Source organism: Chaetodon auriga, chromosome 17 (assembly GCF_051107435.1).
Source record: "Chaetodon auriga isolate fChaAug3 chromosome 17, fChaAug3.hap1, whole genome shotgun sequence".
Taxonomy (NCBI): Eukaryota; Metazoa; Chordata; class Actinopteri; order Chaetodontiformes; family Chaetodontidae; genus Chaetodon; species Chaetodon auriga.
Genome location: NC_135090.1, coordinates 23,436,631 through 23,452,500, shown reverse-complemented (window position 1 = coordinate 23,452,500; position 15,870 = coordinate 23,436,631). Strand labels below are relative to the sequence as shown.

General features: G+C 48.1%; 3 protein-coding genes across 4 annotated transcripts in view; 1 reads left to right on the top strand and 2 right to left on the bottom strand.

Annotated features, from left to right (window-relative positions):
• vps52 (VPS52 subunit of GARP complex) overlaps positions 1 to 6,193 on the bottom strand; it is a 9,569-nt gene extending 3,376 nt beyond the window's left edge. Inside the window, exons 1-18 of the mRNA XM_076754068.1 lie at positions 5,922 to 6,193; positions 5,181 to 5,262; positions 4,755 to 4,807; positions 4,467 to 4,542; positions 4,146 to 4,213; positions 3,796 to 3,971; positions 3,568 to 3,718; positions 3,298 to 3,398; positions 2,852 to 2,984; positions 2,662 to 2,717; positions 2,407 to 2,542; positions 2,001 to 2,156; positions 1,685 to 1,803; positions 1,186 to 1,309; positions 995 to 1,090; positions 729 to 836; positions 526 to 591; positions 2 to 113 (exon numbers count right to left, since the gene is read on the bottom strand). Coding sequence (XP_076610183.1) covers positions 2 to 113; positions 526 to 591; positions 729 to 836; positions 995 to 1,090; positions 1,186 to 1,309; positions 1,685 to 1,803; positions 2,001 to 2,156; positions 2,407 to 2,542; positions 2,662 to 2,717; positions 2,852 to 2,984; positions 3,298 to 3,398; positions 3,568 to 3,718; positions 3,796 to 3,971; positions 4,146 to 4,213; positions 4,467 to 4,542; positions 4,755 to 4,807; positions 5,181 to 5,262; positions 5,922 to 6,017 — 1,909 coding nt within the window. The 5' untranslated portion in view covers positions 6,018 to 6,193. The remainder of the gene's footprint in view (position 1; positions 114 to 525; positions 592 to 728; positions 837 to 994; positions 1,091 to 1,185; positions 1,310 to 1,684; positions 1,804 to 2,000; positions 2,157 to 2,406; positions 2,543 to 2,661; positions 2,718 to 2,851; positions 2,985 to 3,297; positions 3,399 to 3,567; positions 3,719 to 3,795; positions 3,972 to 4,145; positions 4,214 to 4,466; positions 4,543 to 4,754; positions 4,808 to 5,180; positions 5,263 to 5,921) is intronic.
• Positions 6,194 to 6,283: 90 nt separating this feature from the next.
• On the top strand, positions 6,284 to 9,477 carry rps18 (ribosomal protein S18). Its single transcript, XM_076754124.1, has 6 exons — positions 6,284 to 6,357; positions 7,313 to 7,411; positions 7,607 to 7,693; positions 8,314 to 8,415; positions 8,974 to 9,065; positions 9,354 to 9,477. Exons 1-6 carry the CDS (start codon positions 6,355 to 6,357, stop codon positions 9,427 to 9,429), a joined length of 459 nt encoding a protein of 152 aa, XP_076610239.1. The 5' UTR covers positions 6,284 to 6,354; the 3' UTR covers positions 9,430 to 9,477.
• A 136-nt stretch (positions 9,478 to 9,613) lies between these two features.
• On the bottom strand, positions 9,614 to 14,787 carry LOC143335008 (E3 ubiquitin-protein ligase RING2-A-like). 2 transcript variants are annotated; one of them, XM_076754101.1, is made up of 7 exons: positions 14,538 to 14,787; positions 13,759 to 13,846; positions 13,392 to 13,552; positions 12,953 to 13,177; positions 11,961 to 12,281; positions 11,573 to 11,789; positions 9,614 to 11,317 (listed from the first exon to the last, which is right to left on the bottom strand). In XM_076754101.1, the coding sequence occupies exons 2-7, from the start codon at positions 13,834 to 13,836 to the stop codon at positions 11,126 to 11,128; spliced, it is 1,194 nt and encodes a 397-aa protein (XP_076610216.1). In that variant the 5' UTR covers positions 13,837 to 13,846; positions 14,538 to 14,787; the 3' UTR covers positions 9,614 to 11,125. The 2 variants fall into 2 exon arrangements, with proteins under 2 accessions (XP_076610216.1, XP_076610217.1); XM_076754102.1 differs by having other exon boundaries at positions 12,962 to 13,177.
• Between the last annotated feature and the right edge of the window lie 1,083 nt (positions 14,788 to 15,870).

Below are 15,870 nucleotides of genomic sequence, written 5' to 3'. Positions count from 1 at the left end.
CCTTCCTCGTTCTTCAGTCGGTCCAGCTGCCCTTTCTCCATCAAAGCCTCGGCCTCCTTCACGAAGGCGATCATCCCTCCGAAGGGAGGAGACAGGATCTCCTCGATGAACTCCTGGAGGAGGGAGGAGGAAAGAACGCAGTGGGGTTCAAATCGGGTTGTGAAAATCTGCAACTTCACCACTAGAGGCCACTAAACTCCGCAGACTGGACCTTTAACATTCGATGGTTTTGACTGCTGACAGCACTGTACATATTAAAAAGCTAGTGAAGATGCTAAATGCTACCAAAAGACTTAAATTACATAATTCTGTCCTTAAGTCCGTTACTCGAAGTTCTGCCTCTGTTCAGTAAGTCCGATCTTTGAACCTTCTGTGCTGTTTAACGGTGAGCCTCGGGCCCATTTCAGCAGTTGTTTCCACAGTCAGTAAAAACACCCACGTGTGTCAAAATAAAAGCCCTGAGCACAGACAGGAAGGAAGTGTAACGCGGCTTCAGATCTCCCAGAATTCCTCTGTGATGTTTACCTGCGTCCTGGCCAGGAGCAGCTGCTGGAAACCCTCCACCTCTTTACTGTCGTCTGCCGCCCTCTCCTGGACGAACGAGGCAAAAACAACCATCAGTCACATTTAAGAAACAAACGTTTTAACTTCCACAGGTGAAGGCAGGTGAGAGGAAAAAAAACCTGTGACGACATCAACAGGTGAACAAACCCGAAGCTGAGGCTCACCATGAGGACGCTGAGCATCATGTCGTAGTTGTTGATGAGGAAGATGAGCTGGTCTCTTCTGGAGGGAAACTCTGCCGCCATCTTCAGCACGAAGTTCTCCACCTCAACCTGGAAATCAAATGTTCGTGTTATCGCGTCACCTTGTTTTTCATTCTGGGACAGAACGCTGTGAAATCATCATCTGAACATCAGGAACATCACAAAACTCAAACTTTACTGCTGTGTGTGTGTGTGTGTGTGTGTGTGTGTGTGTGTGTGTGTGCGACCTGCAGCTGTCCCAGCAGAGCGTTGGTTCTCTCGTTGGGAAATGTCTGGTTGATGCTGACGATGGCTGACGAGAACTCCGCGTAACGACGAGTGATCTGAAATCAGCAAACACACACTGCCTTCAGTGTAGCACACGAGGGGTGTGTGTGTGTGTGTGTGTGTGTGTGTGTGTGTGTGTGTGTGGACGTACGTAGTGTGGTCTGGTGTCCAGCACTCCCAGTTTCTGAGGGTCTGTGTTTCTGATGCTGTGGATGTTCATCTCCAGAATGAGCTCAAACCTCGGCCACAGCAGCTCCAGCACCGCCTCCCAGTACCTGACACACAGGTGAGTGCACACAGGTGAGCGCACACGGGCCTCCATCATTAACATCTTCATCACTGTCTTCATGACTTTGTCGTGAGCAGTTTCATGTCAGAACTACTTTCTCTCTACAGAACTACACCCACCAACCGTATCACTGCGCAGGAGAAGCGTCGGCTCATGGCCGAGAGGCGCACGACGTTAGCTAGCAGCAGCGTTAGCTATAAGCTAATCTACATAAGATAGAGCTGCCAGAACTCAGCAACTGACACCAAATTAACAGGTGGATAAACAGCACAGGTAAGAAATCTGTCCCTCTGAGAACGTGTCTCTGCAGGATGCAGCTAATAAACTGCTGACTCAGTGAGACGGGGCGTGGGACACTGACTTGTCCAGCGCTGGGATGTTCCTCTTGGCGGTGATGGCTCTGAACCTGAGGATGATGTGGATACACAGGAAGACGGCGATGCTGTCGTAGCAGTCGGACACATACGTGGACATGCTCTTCTGCAGAGACGGAGGAAACAGGACAATGTGGCTGAGCGTCAAAGACACAAGACAAAAGCACATAAACACAGCGTGTGGCGAGCGTTGTGGACACTCCAGCCTCCAGTCATCCTTTACATGAAGGTAACCTGAGGACTGTCCTGCAGGGACCAAACCTGCCACCATCAAAACACTGACTAGAGAAGCTGTGTTGGTACCAGGAACATGCTGAGGGTTTTTCCCATGATGCTGTTGAAGAGGTCGAGGGCCGAGTTTCCCGTCACCATGAAGAAGTCGGACAGGAAGAGGTATTCTCTGCAGCCGTTGTCCAGCAGAGCGTAGTGCTGACTGCGGAACAGCGTCTCATAGGGATACTAAGGCAGAAGAACACAAACATTCACATTAGAAATACGTCCACGAGACGTCAGCGCTGAGCAACACGCCGGAGGACGAGCGGTCACGTGACAAACGAAGCCGTGACATTCTGCTCACGTGGTCTTCATCACGGCTGCCAGAGGTTTCTGTTTCTTAGATTCATGATTTAAGGAGCGGTTACAGTTTCTGAACCCTGAGGTGGTGAAGAGGTGGATTTCTCGGCCTCGCTGTGTTTGCGTTGCGTCTCACCCTGCTGTCTCCTCTCTGAGCCGTATGAGGAACCAGGATCGGCCCCTCCAGCTCGGCGGGGCTCAGGATGGCCCCCCTCTGACCCAGAGTGAAGATGGTGTTCCTGCTCTTCAGAGACGGTTTGGAGAAGAAACCTGCGGCGGGGAGTCAAGGAGCTTCACGTCTGAAACGTCTTTTTGTGTTTGACGGCGGCTCAGACGAGCTGCACGGGACATGAAAACAGTTCAAAACGTCCTCAGCGTCTGAAGGATATCTTTCTTGGCTGTGTCTTCCACTCCCATCAGGTCGTCTTTGTCCGCCACCTCCTCATACTGCAGACAGACAGAGATCACATGGAGACACAGAGATACAGTCAGACTGAGGAGGAGGAGGAGGTGGAGGAGGTGGAGGAGGTGGAGGAGGAGGACTCGACATGTGCAGAAGTCTCCTGTGTGAGTCCACTGACCTGCACTTTGAGCAGCCTGCCGCTGTACGACTTGAAGTAACTGTAGTAAATCTTGCTCATTGTGTCCACGTACTCGTCTCTGATCTCCTTGGCAACCGTTCTCTCATTGGCCAAAAGGAACTGATAGAAAAATCTGCAGCGAGACGAAACAGAGGACAGAAGAACGAGTTTGAATATGAGGAGCTCTCTCACACACACACACACACACACACACACACACACACACACACACACACACAAACACACACACACAAACACACACACACACACACACGCTCGTCTTAACCATGTGTCACATGTCGTCCATGTGACTGTTAAAAGTAACCATCAACATTATGAGCATACAAGAACCGAACAAAGAAAAACCAATCAATCAATAAGTCTGACAGGTAAAGACATGAAGTCACCTGTGCAGCCTGAATCACGTGACCCTCTGCGGAGCTCACCTGTACTTCAGCAGCGTGTTCTGAGGGATCTGGTAGTTGGTCATCGGCTTCCTGAAGGAGTAGATCTTCTGGAGAATGAACTCTCGGATCTTGGACACGGCCTGAAGTGAAGCACAGACGTTAAACCAGATTCACGACCAGGTTCGTGTTCCACTGCTTCAGCGAGGAAGAGACATTTTTCACTGTTTCAAGGTTTTACAGCCCAAATGATTAAAGGATTGATCGAGACGAGCCCGAGTTTATCTTTCTACCTGTCTGTCTGTGTCTCACCTTGAGTTTCAGGCGGTCGACGATGTCCTGGATGTCGGAGCAGGCCAGCGTCTCTCTGAAGCTCAGCTCTTTGGCGAAGTTGATCTTGTTGTTGAGCTCGTGGAGCTGCTCCAGAAACTCCTGCTCCGTCACGGGACTGTCCAGGATGGTGCTGCGACGACACGGGACGGCGTCAGACAAACGCTCTACGGCACATTTACCTGTCTCCGCTCTCCCCGTCCCACTTACGAGATCATGGCTCCGGGCACAACCAGCTCGTCCACCAGCTGGCTGAGGTGGCTGCGCACCGCCTGCCTGTTCTTCAGCCGGACGTTCATGCTGACCGACTGCTGCTGCAGAGTCTGGATCTCGCTGCTGATGGAGGACAGGTCGCTCTGGAAGCCGCTCAGCATGCCCTCCATCCGCTGAAAGGAGGAGGGGACAGACGGAGATAAAGAGGAGCAGGTGGCCGCAGAGCATCTAGTTCTAAGACGTGATCATCTAAACGTTCACTGATTGGTCACATCGACCGTCCCGTACTCCGGAGATCTGACTCTCGCTGACCTCATCGTGCAGTGGATTCTGGGATCGTGTCTTACCTCCAGTATGGAGTCACAGGCGGTGATCTGGTTGTGCAGGAGAGCGATGTTCTGACTCTCTTTGATGTCTGACAGGTGAACGGTCAGGAAACCAGCAGCAGATCATCTGTGTTTCACTTCAAACTCCTCCCAAAATATTTAAGAAACTTCAATCAAACAAAAATCTAAATGACTCACAACTTCACATGAGGACGAGTTCAATGTGCGCTCTCCAGTGCTGCATTCAAAGACGCTTCAGCAAACTGGGGGGAAATAAGTCAAAGCAGAGCAGCACGTTGCTGTGATTCTCTGTGACCTTCATGACTTTGACCTGAAGGATACAGTCTTTGATGGAGGCCTGTTCAATCCGCTGCAGCTCCGACTCCACCTGTTTGGAGTACTGACGGAGGTCAACGCCCTGAAAGCAGATGGAGGAAACGCCTCCGTCAACACGTTTCTAATACAGACACTGAAAACTGGATTTATTCTGTTTTCAGTTAACGGGATAATAAAGACAGCAGCAGCAACAGGCAGCCATGACAGATAATGTCCAGCTTCCATCGTCCTCTCAGACGTCCCTTTGAATCCTCCGACCTGCCAGCTCGAACATTAGCGTCACGGTATTCTCACCGTTTTGAGCGCCTCCTTCACGAGGTCGTCCTCCAGATTGGCCTGGATGTGAACTGCAGGAGACAGAGAGGAGCAGCATTCACGACAAAGAAAAGGTCCGACAGAAGGTCTTTACCAGGCAGCAGCTTCTCTTTCACCCTGTTGCTCCACGCAGAAGCTTTTTCATGAGACCTGGATAAGGTTTTAACGGTGCTGCTGCAGGTCGTAAATACATTAAAAATGTGATATTCTGTCAATGTCTGCATGTGGAAACTAAAACATTGAAGTGCTCCTCGCTGTATTTTTCTGCACTGATGACGATCTGTTTAAACCCTGAAAGTTATTATTTAAACATTAGCACAGATAGTGTCAGACCAACGAGGCAGCTCCATTCATCTGTGTTCTCTGAGCACAAAGTGAGTCTTTTATTGATTAATGCTGCCTTACTGTCCACTTCATCCAAGATGAACTCATCAGTGGTGAGGTCCAGTTCTCCCAGGTTCAGGTTCGTGATGTCTCCGTCAGTCTTCTAGAAAAAAACAGGCACATAGTTGTGTCAGTTTGTCTTAAATGGTGGGTCTATCGTTAGCAAACGTGCGTAAAGGATGTTCCAGGTTGCAACCAATGATGATGTCATGATGGAGCGATTAATCAAGTAAACGTTTAGACTATAAAATGTCAGTAAATAAGGAAAAATGTCCAGGTGACGTCTTCAAATGTCTTGTTTTGCCCGATTTTAAGATAAGACAATGTCTGACATATTTTCTTGGTGAATGACTTGATGATTAATTGATAAAATTGCTGTCCACTAATTTTGTGACAGTCGATTAATTCGCTAATTAATCGTTTCAGCTCAGTGACGTTACGCTTCGTTGCCACATGATGCGTTCAGGAAATCATTGAGCTTTCGTGTTTTGACAGGATGCTAACTGCTACATTAGCTTCAAGCAAAATCAATACACCTTGTCAAAATACACAATTTTGCAGGATCCTGTTTACTATCATAAAATTTTGATTCAAATAATAGCTGTTCACCTTGCAAGATACACTTCAGTCAGCTGAATCTGACGTTCAGTGATAATGCCTCGTTATGAATGCTGGCTGGATGTCGGAATAATAAGGCGCAAAAGCTGCTCAATATTTTAGTTTTTCCACAACAACCGATTCAAACAGAGGAAATCAAGTCACCTCATCTTGTAAATACGCCATGGCGATTTCTGTCGGGTTTCCAGCTGTGTTTACATCGGGTCCAGCTCCAACAGCAGCTGCAGCTCCCTCCGCCATTGCGGCGAATTTATGCTAACGTCGAAAACCTACAAACGTGAAGTTCCGCCTCGCCGTCCAGAAAACCAAAAAGCGTTCGTGCGTTTATGAATGACACAAGATATTAATACACTTAGGAACTTTGGGATATTGATAAATATGAGCAAAGTACAGCCAGTCAGTTAACACTTAGTTCGTGTCACTGCGTTGACGTCGCTACATATTTGTGTCACTTTAACCGGTGCTTAACTTTCTTATCGGACAGATTGGAAGTGACGGATTGACTTCCGTTTGCCGGCACGGTCAAACTCTCGCGAGACCCAAGCGGCTTCCTCTTCGCACGGAACCTACTTCCAAGATGGTGAGTACATTTTCTAACCAACCGGGATTGATTTGAAATCCACGACCATCTAGCGTCATTCTTACTTGTTTATCATGTTTAGACCCGCGGTGAATCTTAGACATCTTGTGTGAGCGGAGTGATGTTGAATTGTTGGTATATTTGCTGCAGTAATTGGCATTTTAACGCAGTGTAGCGTCAACGCTGAACTGAGGCGTTCGAACTAGCGCGAATGATTGAGTTAGAGTTAGTTTTTGTTTGTTTTCTACAGATCTTCTGTTTATTCCCGTTTTAAATCGGAAGTGCTGTCTGGTTACAGTTCACCTCTGATCGTTACTGATGTTGTTTACAGGCTTAATACATTCATAATTGACGGCGGTTAACTCTAAAAGCTAACTAGCCTCATACTATTCCAGTGACAAGATGTTAGCATGTCGGTATCGTCACGCTGAGAGTCGAAGTGGATGTTACACCACGGTGAACGCTCAGAAGCAGCAGCAGTTGAAGTGCTGAGTTTCTTTGGTTTATAGTTTAGTAGGGTCCTTGTTGTCCTGGAGGTGTTTGAGGTTCCTGAAAGGGGGTCAGAGCTGCTCTTGTGGCCGTGGAGCCAAAAGTGTTAGCTGCAGGTGATCAGAGACCAGCGCTTCAGTGATTGGCCCTCATTTCTGATGAGACACAGACTCTTCAGGACATATATGCTAAAATAAAAGTAATGTGTCTTTAAATGATGGAAATGTGGAGGATTTAGTACTCAGCAGCAGCAGGATGTGTGTCTTCTTCATGAAGTTATTTATTTCATTTGAAAGTCTGATCTGTGGTCAGTTTTCAGCAGCCTGTGAAGGGAAGCTAAAACAGCAGTGATGAATAATAATGCTGTTAATCATCTGGGGTCATTTACTATCCATGGTAGTAGCAGCTGGTACCACCATGTTTCCTGAAATGTGTAAATGATAACGTTCACGCTCTGTGTTTTCAGTCTCTGGTCATCCCTGAGAAGTTCCAGCACATTCTTCGTGTTCTCAACACGAACATCGATGGTAGGAGGAAGATCGCCTTCGCCATCACTGCCATCAAGGTGAAGTTCTGTGAATGAATCTGCCTCGTGTGTGTGCATTGATTTGTTTTAGTTTGGTTTGCAGTGTTTAAGCGTGAATGTGTTTTTGCAGATTCGTTTGAGGCGCTGCTCCTGATGTGACGGTTTATTTTACACAGCAGACATTCGTCCCGTGTGTTTACGATGATACTAACAATCCTGTCTGTGTCGTCTCAGGGTGTTGGCAGACGTTACGCCCATGTTGTCCTGAGGAAGGCCGACATTGACCTCAACAAGAGGGCTGGAGAGCTGACTGAAGAGGAGGTGAGGACAGGCTGACATCTGTGGACGGTCCTAAAGACAAGGCATGCCACGGATATGTTTTATCGGACAGATACCTGAAGGAAGCCAAGGATCTCCTTTAACAACGGGACCTCTGTGTTTGACTTATGTTCAGTGACATTTAAAAGCTGTGAAAGCGTTCTGCAGAGTAATCTTCTCTTCGTGGCAGAGTTTCTTTTCCCCCGTGACTTCATGTCTCCTCAGCTCTGAAGACATTATGCTTCTTTTGTTGCTCTGGCAGCGACAGTCTGGAGCTCGGCTGACATCACTTTAAAACTTTAATGATCACTTCAAGTACAAAACGTGTGCCAGGCCAGTTTTCTTGTTTATTTTGTGATCTCAGATTAACTGAAGTGTCTATTATCTCCATTTTAAAGCTTAAAGCATTCAGACTGAATGGTTCTGTCAGACTTTGGCCCAACAGCCGGCGATTGTTGATATATTTATGTAAAAGTGCTGAGTTAGCTCTCTGAGCAGGAGTGATCCACAGTCCTCTCTCACTTAATTAGAAAGGTTAGATGACTCAGATTGAGCCTCCAGGTTTTCATTGTGGTGCGTTTTGTTCATTTTCCTGTGCTTTGACAGCCGTGTTTGTTTTTCAGGTGGAGCGTGTGGTGACCATCATGCAGAATCCTCGCCAGTACAAAATCCCAGACTGGTTCCTCAACAGGCAGAAGGACGTCAAGGACGGCAAATACAGCCAGGTGGGTGACCCCCAGCTCAGGCCTCGTTAGGGACGTAGCTTTGTCCGTCAGATGTCAGTCATTGTATGTTGAGCCTCCTGAACTCCGTGTTCCCAAAGCGTCAATCATAACTACTCGAGAGGAAGCGCTGATTCACTGGAATAGAGGCGACTTTTCGCTGTGTAACTATGACAAGCCACCCAAAACTAGTAACCTCACCCAGTCTGACACAAAGAAAGCGCCCCGTGTGGCGGCACAGGAGAGTCTTTAGAGACTGTAGAGGCTTTCATTTGAATTCAAGGTCAGCAGGATAAAAACAGTTTGACACTGACGGTGCAGGTGGTGCACGTTTGTTGTACTCTGACATGCCGTCGTACTTTTTTAAAGCCGAGTCTGAGAAACTCTGTAACGGCGGTGAAGCTCGTAGTATTCATTGAGTGTTGATTACGTGGTGTTCTGAGGTGTTAGACGCTGAGCGACGTGTCAGGTGAACAGATTTATTGAAGCGGAAAGTATTCGATTGTTCAGCGCCGCTCTCACATCACGCTCACACACTTCTGTCGCTGCGTCTCGTCTCAGGTCCTCGCTAACGGTCTGGACAACAAGCTGAGAGAAGATCTGGAGAGGCTGAAGAAGATCAGGGCTCACCGGGGTCTCAGGCACTTCTGGGGGTAAGAGATCTGATCAGTCTGCATCGATTCGTCCTCCTGACATCAAACTGCTCCATGAGCTGGTGTTAAGATGCAGCCGATCCCAAAATCTTTCATCACAGCAGTTTAGAAATCGAATTGTGTAGTGCTGACGTCTGTGTCTGAGACATTTCAGGCCTGTCCTGGAAAGCTTGAATCTGAAGGCACTCAGTGGGTGTGATCACACTAAACACTGAGTTTCACTTCATGGGAACTTTGAACACTGTGCACTTCCTCATCTAACCTTTTCTCTTTTCCCTTTCCTTCCAGTCTGCGTGTGCGTGGTCAGCACACAAAGACCACCGGCCGGCGCGGTCGCACCGTCGGTGTGTCCAAGAAGAAGTAAACTCCCCTGCTTCCCTTTGTTTCAATAAAACGCCACAGTTGACAAAAAGCCTGTCGTGGTGTGCTCTTTAGTTCTTCAGACGCTCTGCTGATTGAATGTTGCAGAAGAAGAAGACACACTGGTCAAAGCTGAAGAGTTATCCTGCTTCCATCTCAAACAGCACAGCTCACACCAAGCATGTGATTACTTGAGTTTATTGTTGTGCATCGCTGACAGACAGAGAAAGTAATTATACAACAGAGGGAGGAAATACTGCATTATTCTTAATGTACAAATGTTCCTTAAAAACTGAGGTAAGGTAGGAAAAACTTGTATGGCTGCAGGAAGTTTAAAGTGCATTAAGACAGAAGTGAAGCAGAGTCTAAACAGTGAGGAGCTGAAGTTTATGGCTTCTTAAGGTTAAAGAACGACTTCATGCAAACAAACGCTTTCATAGAGAAAACAGAACAACTGTTGGTGTGTAAAGAAGAAACAGGATGAGGAAGAGGAGGGTGATGGAGCTACAGCTTTAAAGGTGGAGGATGAGAACGTCGTGTAAAATACAGCTTCTTTGTTGCTCTTCAGTTGAACATTAAGGGGAATCCTCGTTTGATAAAGAGGATCTAAGAAACAAACCTGACATCTCCTCTAACCAATGAAACTCACCGTGTGCTCACCCTGTCTCGCCCCACTGCATGCTGGGACAGGCTGCTGCCCCTCAGACCTGAATGTTGGTTTGTGTGCTGTTAAAGCAGTGATACGACAGCGCCGAGCTGTCCCACGCTGAGCCTGCGACCTCGAAAGCAGCACAGCTTCAGTCACGTTCTTACAAATGAAATTCTACAGATTTCATAAACGCAGTCCGTCAGATCAGGACACTTTTCATCGACCGTTCTGATCCTGAAGTGTAAAACATGTCACAATCGTTCTGCACTGAAGAACTGATCACATCATTGATCTGCTTTACTTCATGTGTAACTGTTTCTGCTCAGAACTGTGGATATTTGAACCTCTGTAGCTCTTAAACTGCACATGAAGAGGAATTTAGAGACAAATCCTTGTTTCATGAAGAGGCTTTAAAAAGAAAGAAACCACTTTGAACCAATTCAAATATTACTCCAGAAAGGTCTAAAATAACAGATCCCAGAATTTTCAGATGAATTAAAGGCTGATTTAGATAAAAGGTTTCCATTTCACCTTCTTTCTTTTAGCATTTCTAACTTTTTTTGGGCTGAAATGGGCTTCCGTAGATTTTTGCCTTGATAATTTTGGCAAATTTCTTTCTACTTTCCATATTTTCTGGTAGTTATTTTGGAGGTTTTGTGTTCAGAATAAATAAAACTAACAAATGTCAAACATCCGGATCAGAGAAGGTCGTCGCTGCAGGAACGAGGCTCAGCTTTGTCTTTTTAAATATTAAGTGATAAGATGAAACAGAATTTAAGGAGATGCTTCGTGTCAGGAGAAAACGTGACCTCCAGCTCCACAGCGACAGTTTAGAATCCCACATCTCCATCGTGACTCCACAAAACATCAGCAAACGGTGAGAAAGTTCAGAGGAAGCCGCTGAGAGGCTCCAGCTCTTCTTCACTGGTTTGTTTTCTGTCTCTTTGTCCTCTGACAGCTGGTCTCAGGTCAGATTTCTGCATTCCAAATGAGTTCAGTTTGCAGATGAAATCACAAGATGTGAGGAGGAGGAGCAGCTCACTGCTCTGCCTCATGCCTCCCTCTGAGGAGGCGGGGGCGGAGGAGGGGGTGGAGACCTCGGCTGGGGCTGCTGTGCTGCTGCTGCTGCTGGGGGTTGTGGTTGTTGCTGGTCCTTGGTGGGGGCGTAGTAAAGCTCCAGAGGCTTCCGGACCTTCCAGTACTTCTCGTTGACCAGCTCCAGAGTCAGAGAGCCGTTCAGCGTCTGAAAGCAGGAGAGACGAAGAAGAGAGAGAAGTGAGGGGATGAAGAGCGAGTCACACAGAAGAAGAAGAAGAAGAATCTTAACTCTCTAAACTCTGCTCAGATGACGGAGTTACCACTGTTACACACCAGCTTCTATCCAATAAACGTCACTAAGCTCAGACTGTGTTTGTCAGCGTCTGCTGAAGGGACAGTTGGACGCGTTGGGACGGACGCTTCAGCTCGTGATTGGCTGCCTGTTTGTGTTGTGACTCACAGAGAACTGCCCCCCCCTCGTCATGATGTAGATGGTGTACTGCTTCTCGCTGATGTTGCTCAGAGTCGACCCTTCTCCTCCTCCTCCCGCCGCTCCTTCACTTTCTCCTGCTCCCGCCTCCACCTGTCCGCCACGCCGTCCGTCCTCCAGAGCGATGCGCAGGGCGAGGTATTTGGACAGGTGGTCCACGGTGGCGTTGGCGGTGGTCTTCACGTATCTGCAAAGGAAGAGCGTTTTGATGAGCTGAGGGGGGGGACAGACGGGAACGTCTCGTCTCGTCTGGTTAAAGTGTTTAAAGCGTCTGGACTCGTGACGGCGGCGATCAGTTATCTGACTTTGTGGTCGCTGATCTGTCCATGAACAGAAATATGAGGTCTTCTGGTCTGACCTGGTCTGGTTGTAGTCCTGGCCATGGACCAGCTGCGGGTGCGGTCTGAACACCAGCTCGATCTCAGAGCTCGGCCCCTCTTTGTGGCGTCTCAGCGGAGGGGTGGGGCTGCCGCTGTCCGCCTCGCCCCCCGAGCCGTCGTCCGATGCCCGCGGCCGCTTGCGGCTGGGCCCCGCCTCCGAGGGGGTCCGACCTGGGGGGTGGGGGGTGTGTGAGGGGGCGGAATCGTGAGACAGGTGCGAGCGGGCGTCGCCGTTGTCTTCGCCGCCGCTGAAGGTGGTGTTGTCGCTCTCCTGAGTCGGCTTCTTCATCCGGTGGTTCCTGCAGGGTGGAGGGAACACGTGAGCAGCTGGACCTCATCAGATATTCAAATATCGACTTACTGAATTACTGATGGAAACTGAGACAAGTCAAAGGCTGCGACACACCGGAAGGATCAGGACCAGCAACCGCTGAGTTCTCATGACGGGAGAAATGCAGAAATGTGACTGTTTCACATTTTTTCATGTTTGTTGTAAATTCAAGGAGGGAAAAACATCCGTGAGCATCAAAGCACCGTGTTCTGTGGCTGAAGTGACGCTTACACTGACTGAGGAGCCGCTGTGCTCAGCGTCGGCTGGACCTTCAGGTGTTTCAGGTCCAGTACGGACAGAAGGACCAAGAACAACCTGCCTCAACGTTCACACGAACGCCTCGGTTTGATGTTTTAAGACAAATTACCCTTTAAAGCTCAAAGATGTCTAGAAAATTGCCTTAATATCTTTAAAGACTCAAGTTGTTGATTAAAGTTGCTGAGTTTGATGCAGCAGTTGCCACATTTCACTTTGCTGAATTACAAAATCACCTTCTGAAACCGTCTGAGCATCACGTTGTTGGTGAAAATGAACCCAGTGTGAGAACAGACCTGCTCACAGCGATCTAATGACAACCAACACTCAGAGATGTGACTGTGAGGTGAGAACATTCTGCCGGAGGCCCCCGCTCCTCCCCACCTCTCGGACCTGTAGCGGGCCTGCTGCCGGAGCCCCTCCTCGATGCTGGAGCTCAGCGCCTCCTTGTTGTGCAGCCTGTTGAGTCGCTCCAGCACGCGGCGCTGGTGGGCCTCGTACTCGTCCCGGCTCGGGTAGATCTTGGAGATCAGCGCGTCAAAGTTCGAGTCTCGGCGCAGCGAACGCCTGGAGACCAGCTTCTTCCTGCAGGTGGGACACTCTTTGTTCCTGGGGAGGGATGGGGGGGGGGGGGGGGGGGGGGGTTGGGGGGGGGTGTCCGTTAACTGTGAGCTCAGTTTACAGGAAGTATGATGACGTATGATTGAAATGCCACGCCTCAGGTCAGCTCAGGACGTCACCTGGAGCTTCATTTTGTTGACTTGATTAAGTAAAAAAACAAAACAAACAATGATTGGTTGGCGCCGTGTCGCGTCGCGCTCACCCAGATCGCAGCGCGGTGACGATGCAGTCGGAGCAGAAGCGATGCAGACACTCTTTGGTCGTCATGGTGTTCTTCAGCATGTCCAGACAGATGGGACACATGAGCTCACTGTGCAGAGAGCGAGGAGACACCGCCACCTCCGTCCCATCCATGATCGCCTCCTGAACACACACACACACACACACACACACACACACATTCATCATCACACCTGTGAGGACAGGAAGAGTCTGCATACAGTCGCCTCAAAGTGTTTTCACATTTCATCTCCTGCCTCCGTTTGAGCCTCTCACTCACTCACTCACTCACTCACTCACTCACACACTCACACACACACACACACACACACACACACACACAGGTGTACCTGGGGGCTCCTGTGAAGCTCGTACAGACTCAGCTCCCAGGTCTTACTGGGTGTCTGGATGTTTAATGGAGCTGCCATCACTGCTGGACTGAGAGAGAAAACACACAAAGACCAAAGACTGTGAGGACTGTGCACCTGCACCTGTGAGGGCCCTCCCACACACACTCTCTTCATGTCACATCAACATGAAGTCTACACACCTGACTCAGATTTTAAGAGCATTTTTTATCTATTTTCAAATTGTCTTTTTATTGATCGACATTGAGCAGGCCTCGTCAGACCTTATGGTGGGCCAGCTTTGGCCCACGGGCCGCACTTTGGGCAGCCTGGTCTGAACCCTGAATCCTCTCCACTGTGAAGGATGAAAGTGCTGGAAGTGAAACATGGCGGACACTCAAAGCTGAAAGATGTCGCTTTGAAACACTGAAAACGACATTTGAATGAGGTCTGGACGGTTTTAAACTAGAATCGCGTCAAATAAACCAGACAGACACTGAAGGAAATGTAAGAAAAACAACAACGTAAAGCTAAAATAAAGTTTAGTGACACAAACAGCTCGGCAAGTTCATCAGGTGAGGGGAGACTGAGGAAGAGGAGGACGTGAAAACTTCCCACAGGAACAAAACGCTGATTCTTCATCACGGTTTCTACCAACAAACAAGTTTATAAAGTTTTATTTGTGTTCAGATTCCACAAATAAACAGCAAAACCTTCACAGCCATCGACAGAGACTCTGAAACAGAACGGAGGAAAAGCAGGAAATCAAACCAGAAACTCACCTGACGGTTAACTGACGGACAGCTGACCGGAGGAGACGCGACCCCCCTCCGCCTGCACGAACACACGCAGCCCGCTAAAAACTACTTAATAAATCCCTCTAATAACTCACTCCGGCGGTTACCGCCTCCCTGAGTCCTTACGCTGCCGGCGGAGGGACTTTTACTGATGGCTGTGCCTCGCTCGAACGCTAAATAAGACGAGTTGACCCAGAGCGCAACATTTTGAGCCCCACCTGCTAGCTAGCATGAAGAGTAGCCATCTTTCTTCTTCTTCTCCGGAACAACTCGCCTCCTGTTCAGACACATCGGCCCCGTTCAGCGGCAGTGACCCCCAGCGGCCAGTCAGTGTATTACAACACAAAGCTTAGATAGATAGATAGATAGATAGATAGATAGATAGATAGATAGATGTTCATATCAATGTGAATAATTACTATATATAAAACTTTTTGTGCTTCACAATAAGAATGAACTAATGAACTAAAGAACTAATGACTCATGAGGTCAGAGGAAAGGTGACGGCTCATGTTGAGGCACTTGGCACGCCATTGATCAAAACCAAAGCCTCACATCTCCACACTTCACTGCATCTGTTGTTTAACCTGTTAACTGAAAAGGCTGACCAAGACGTGCCAAACCGTTCCAACTGGCACCTGAAAGCTTTTAACCGAGCATAATTGCATCAAGTTAATGTGACAGAAACACAACACACATCTTGGGTCGCACATTTCTCTTTCATCTGGGCAGCATTTCATCCTCAGGTCACACCCTGCAATGCATCCGATGCTCATTACATAACCATGTTCCACCATTAGGATGAGAAAACACATCAGGAGGCCTTTGATGAATCTCTGTTTTATTGGCTGTTAAGAGTTTATGATGTTTATCTAAAGCTGTTTTAACATATTCTGTGACATCTACTAGAAATCTATTCAAAATTAATGTATTTTCATATTTTGGAAGATATGTCACAAAAGAAATGTATGTAAAATTTCATTCTATATTTGCGCTCACTTTGTTTGAACTCATCTGATTGGCCGTGACTCCTGTTGAGACTTCTGACTCTGAAGGCCTCTTGAGGTTTTTCCCACCCTGGAACATGGTCATCTAATCACCATCGGCTGTGCTGCCAAGGTGTGACCTATAAAAGGTGCCAGTGCCTGGGTGCTGGTCTAATAACACAGATGGAGGAAGAGTGTGTGACACAGTTTCTACTCTTCCATCACGTTATCAGGCAGCAGGAGTGAAACGATGCAGACCAACGGGAGCAGTCGTCAGTATCAAGTGTCGATCGAGAAAACGACGTAAAGAAATATGTTGATTTAAAAGTTTA

What these genes read in the sequence shown, in the direction of transcription:
- rps18 (XM_076754124.1), top strand. An exon ending in GAGAGCTGACTGAAGAGGAG is followed by an intron (nt 7,694 to 8,313) that starts GTGAGGACAGGC and finishes TTTGTTTTTCAG; the next exon opens with GTGGAGCGTGTGGTGACCAT. An exon ending in AGGACGGCAAATACAGCCAG is followed by an intron (nt 8,416 to 8,973) that starts GTGGGTGACCCC and finishes GTCTCGTCTCAG; the next exon opens with GTCCTCGCTAACGGTCTGGA.
- LOC143335008 (XM_076754101.1), bottom strand. Translation starts at nt 13,836, where the DNA reads ATGGCAGCTCCATTAAACATCCAGACACCCAGTAAGACCTGGGAGCTG. An exon ending in GTCACCGCGCTGCGATCTGG is followed by an intron (nt 13,178 to 13,391) that starts GTGAGCGCGACG and finishes ATCCCTCCCCAG; the next exon opens with GAACAAAGAGTGTCCCACCT. An exon ending in CAGGACTACAACCAGACCAG is followed by an intron (nt 11,790 to 11,960) that starts GTCAGACCAGAA and finishes CTTCCTTTGCAG; the next exon opens with ATACGTGAAGACCACCGCCA.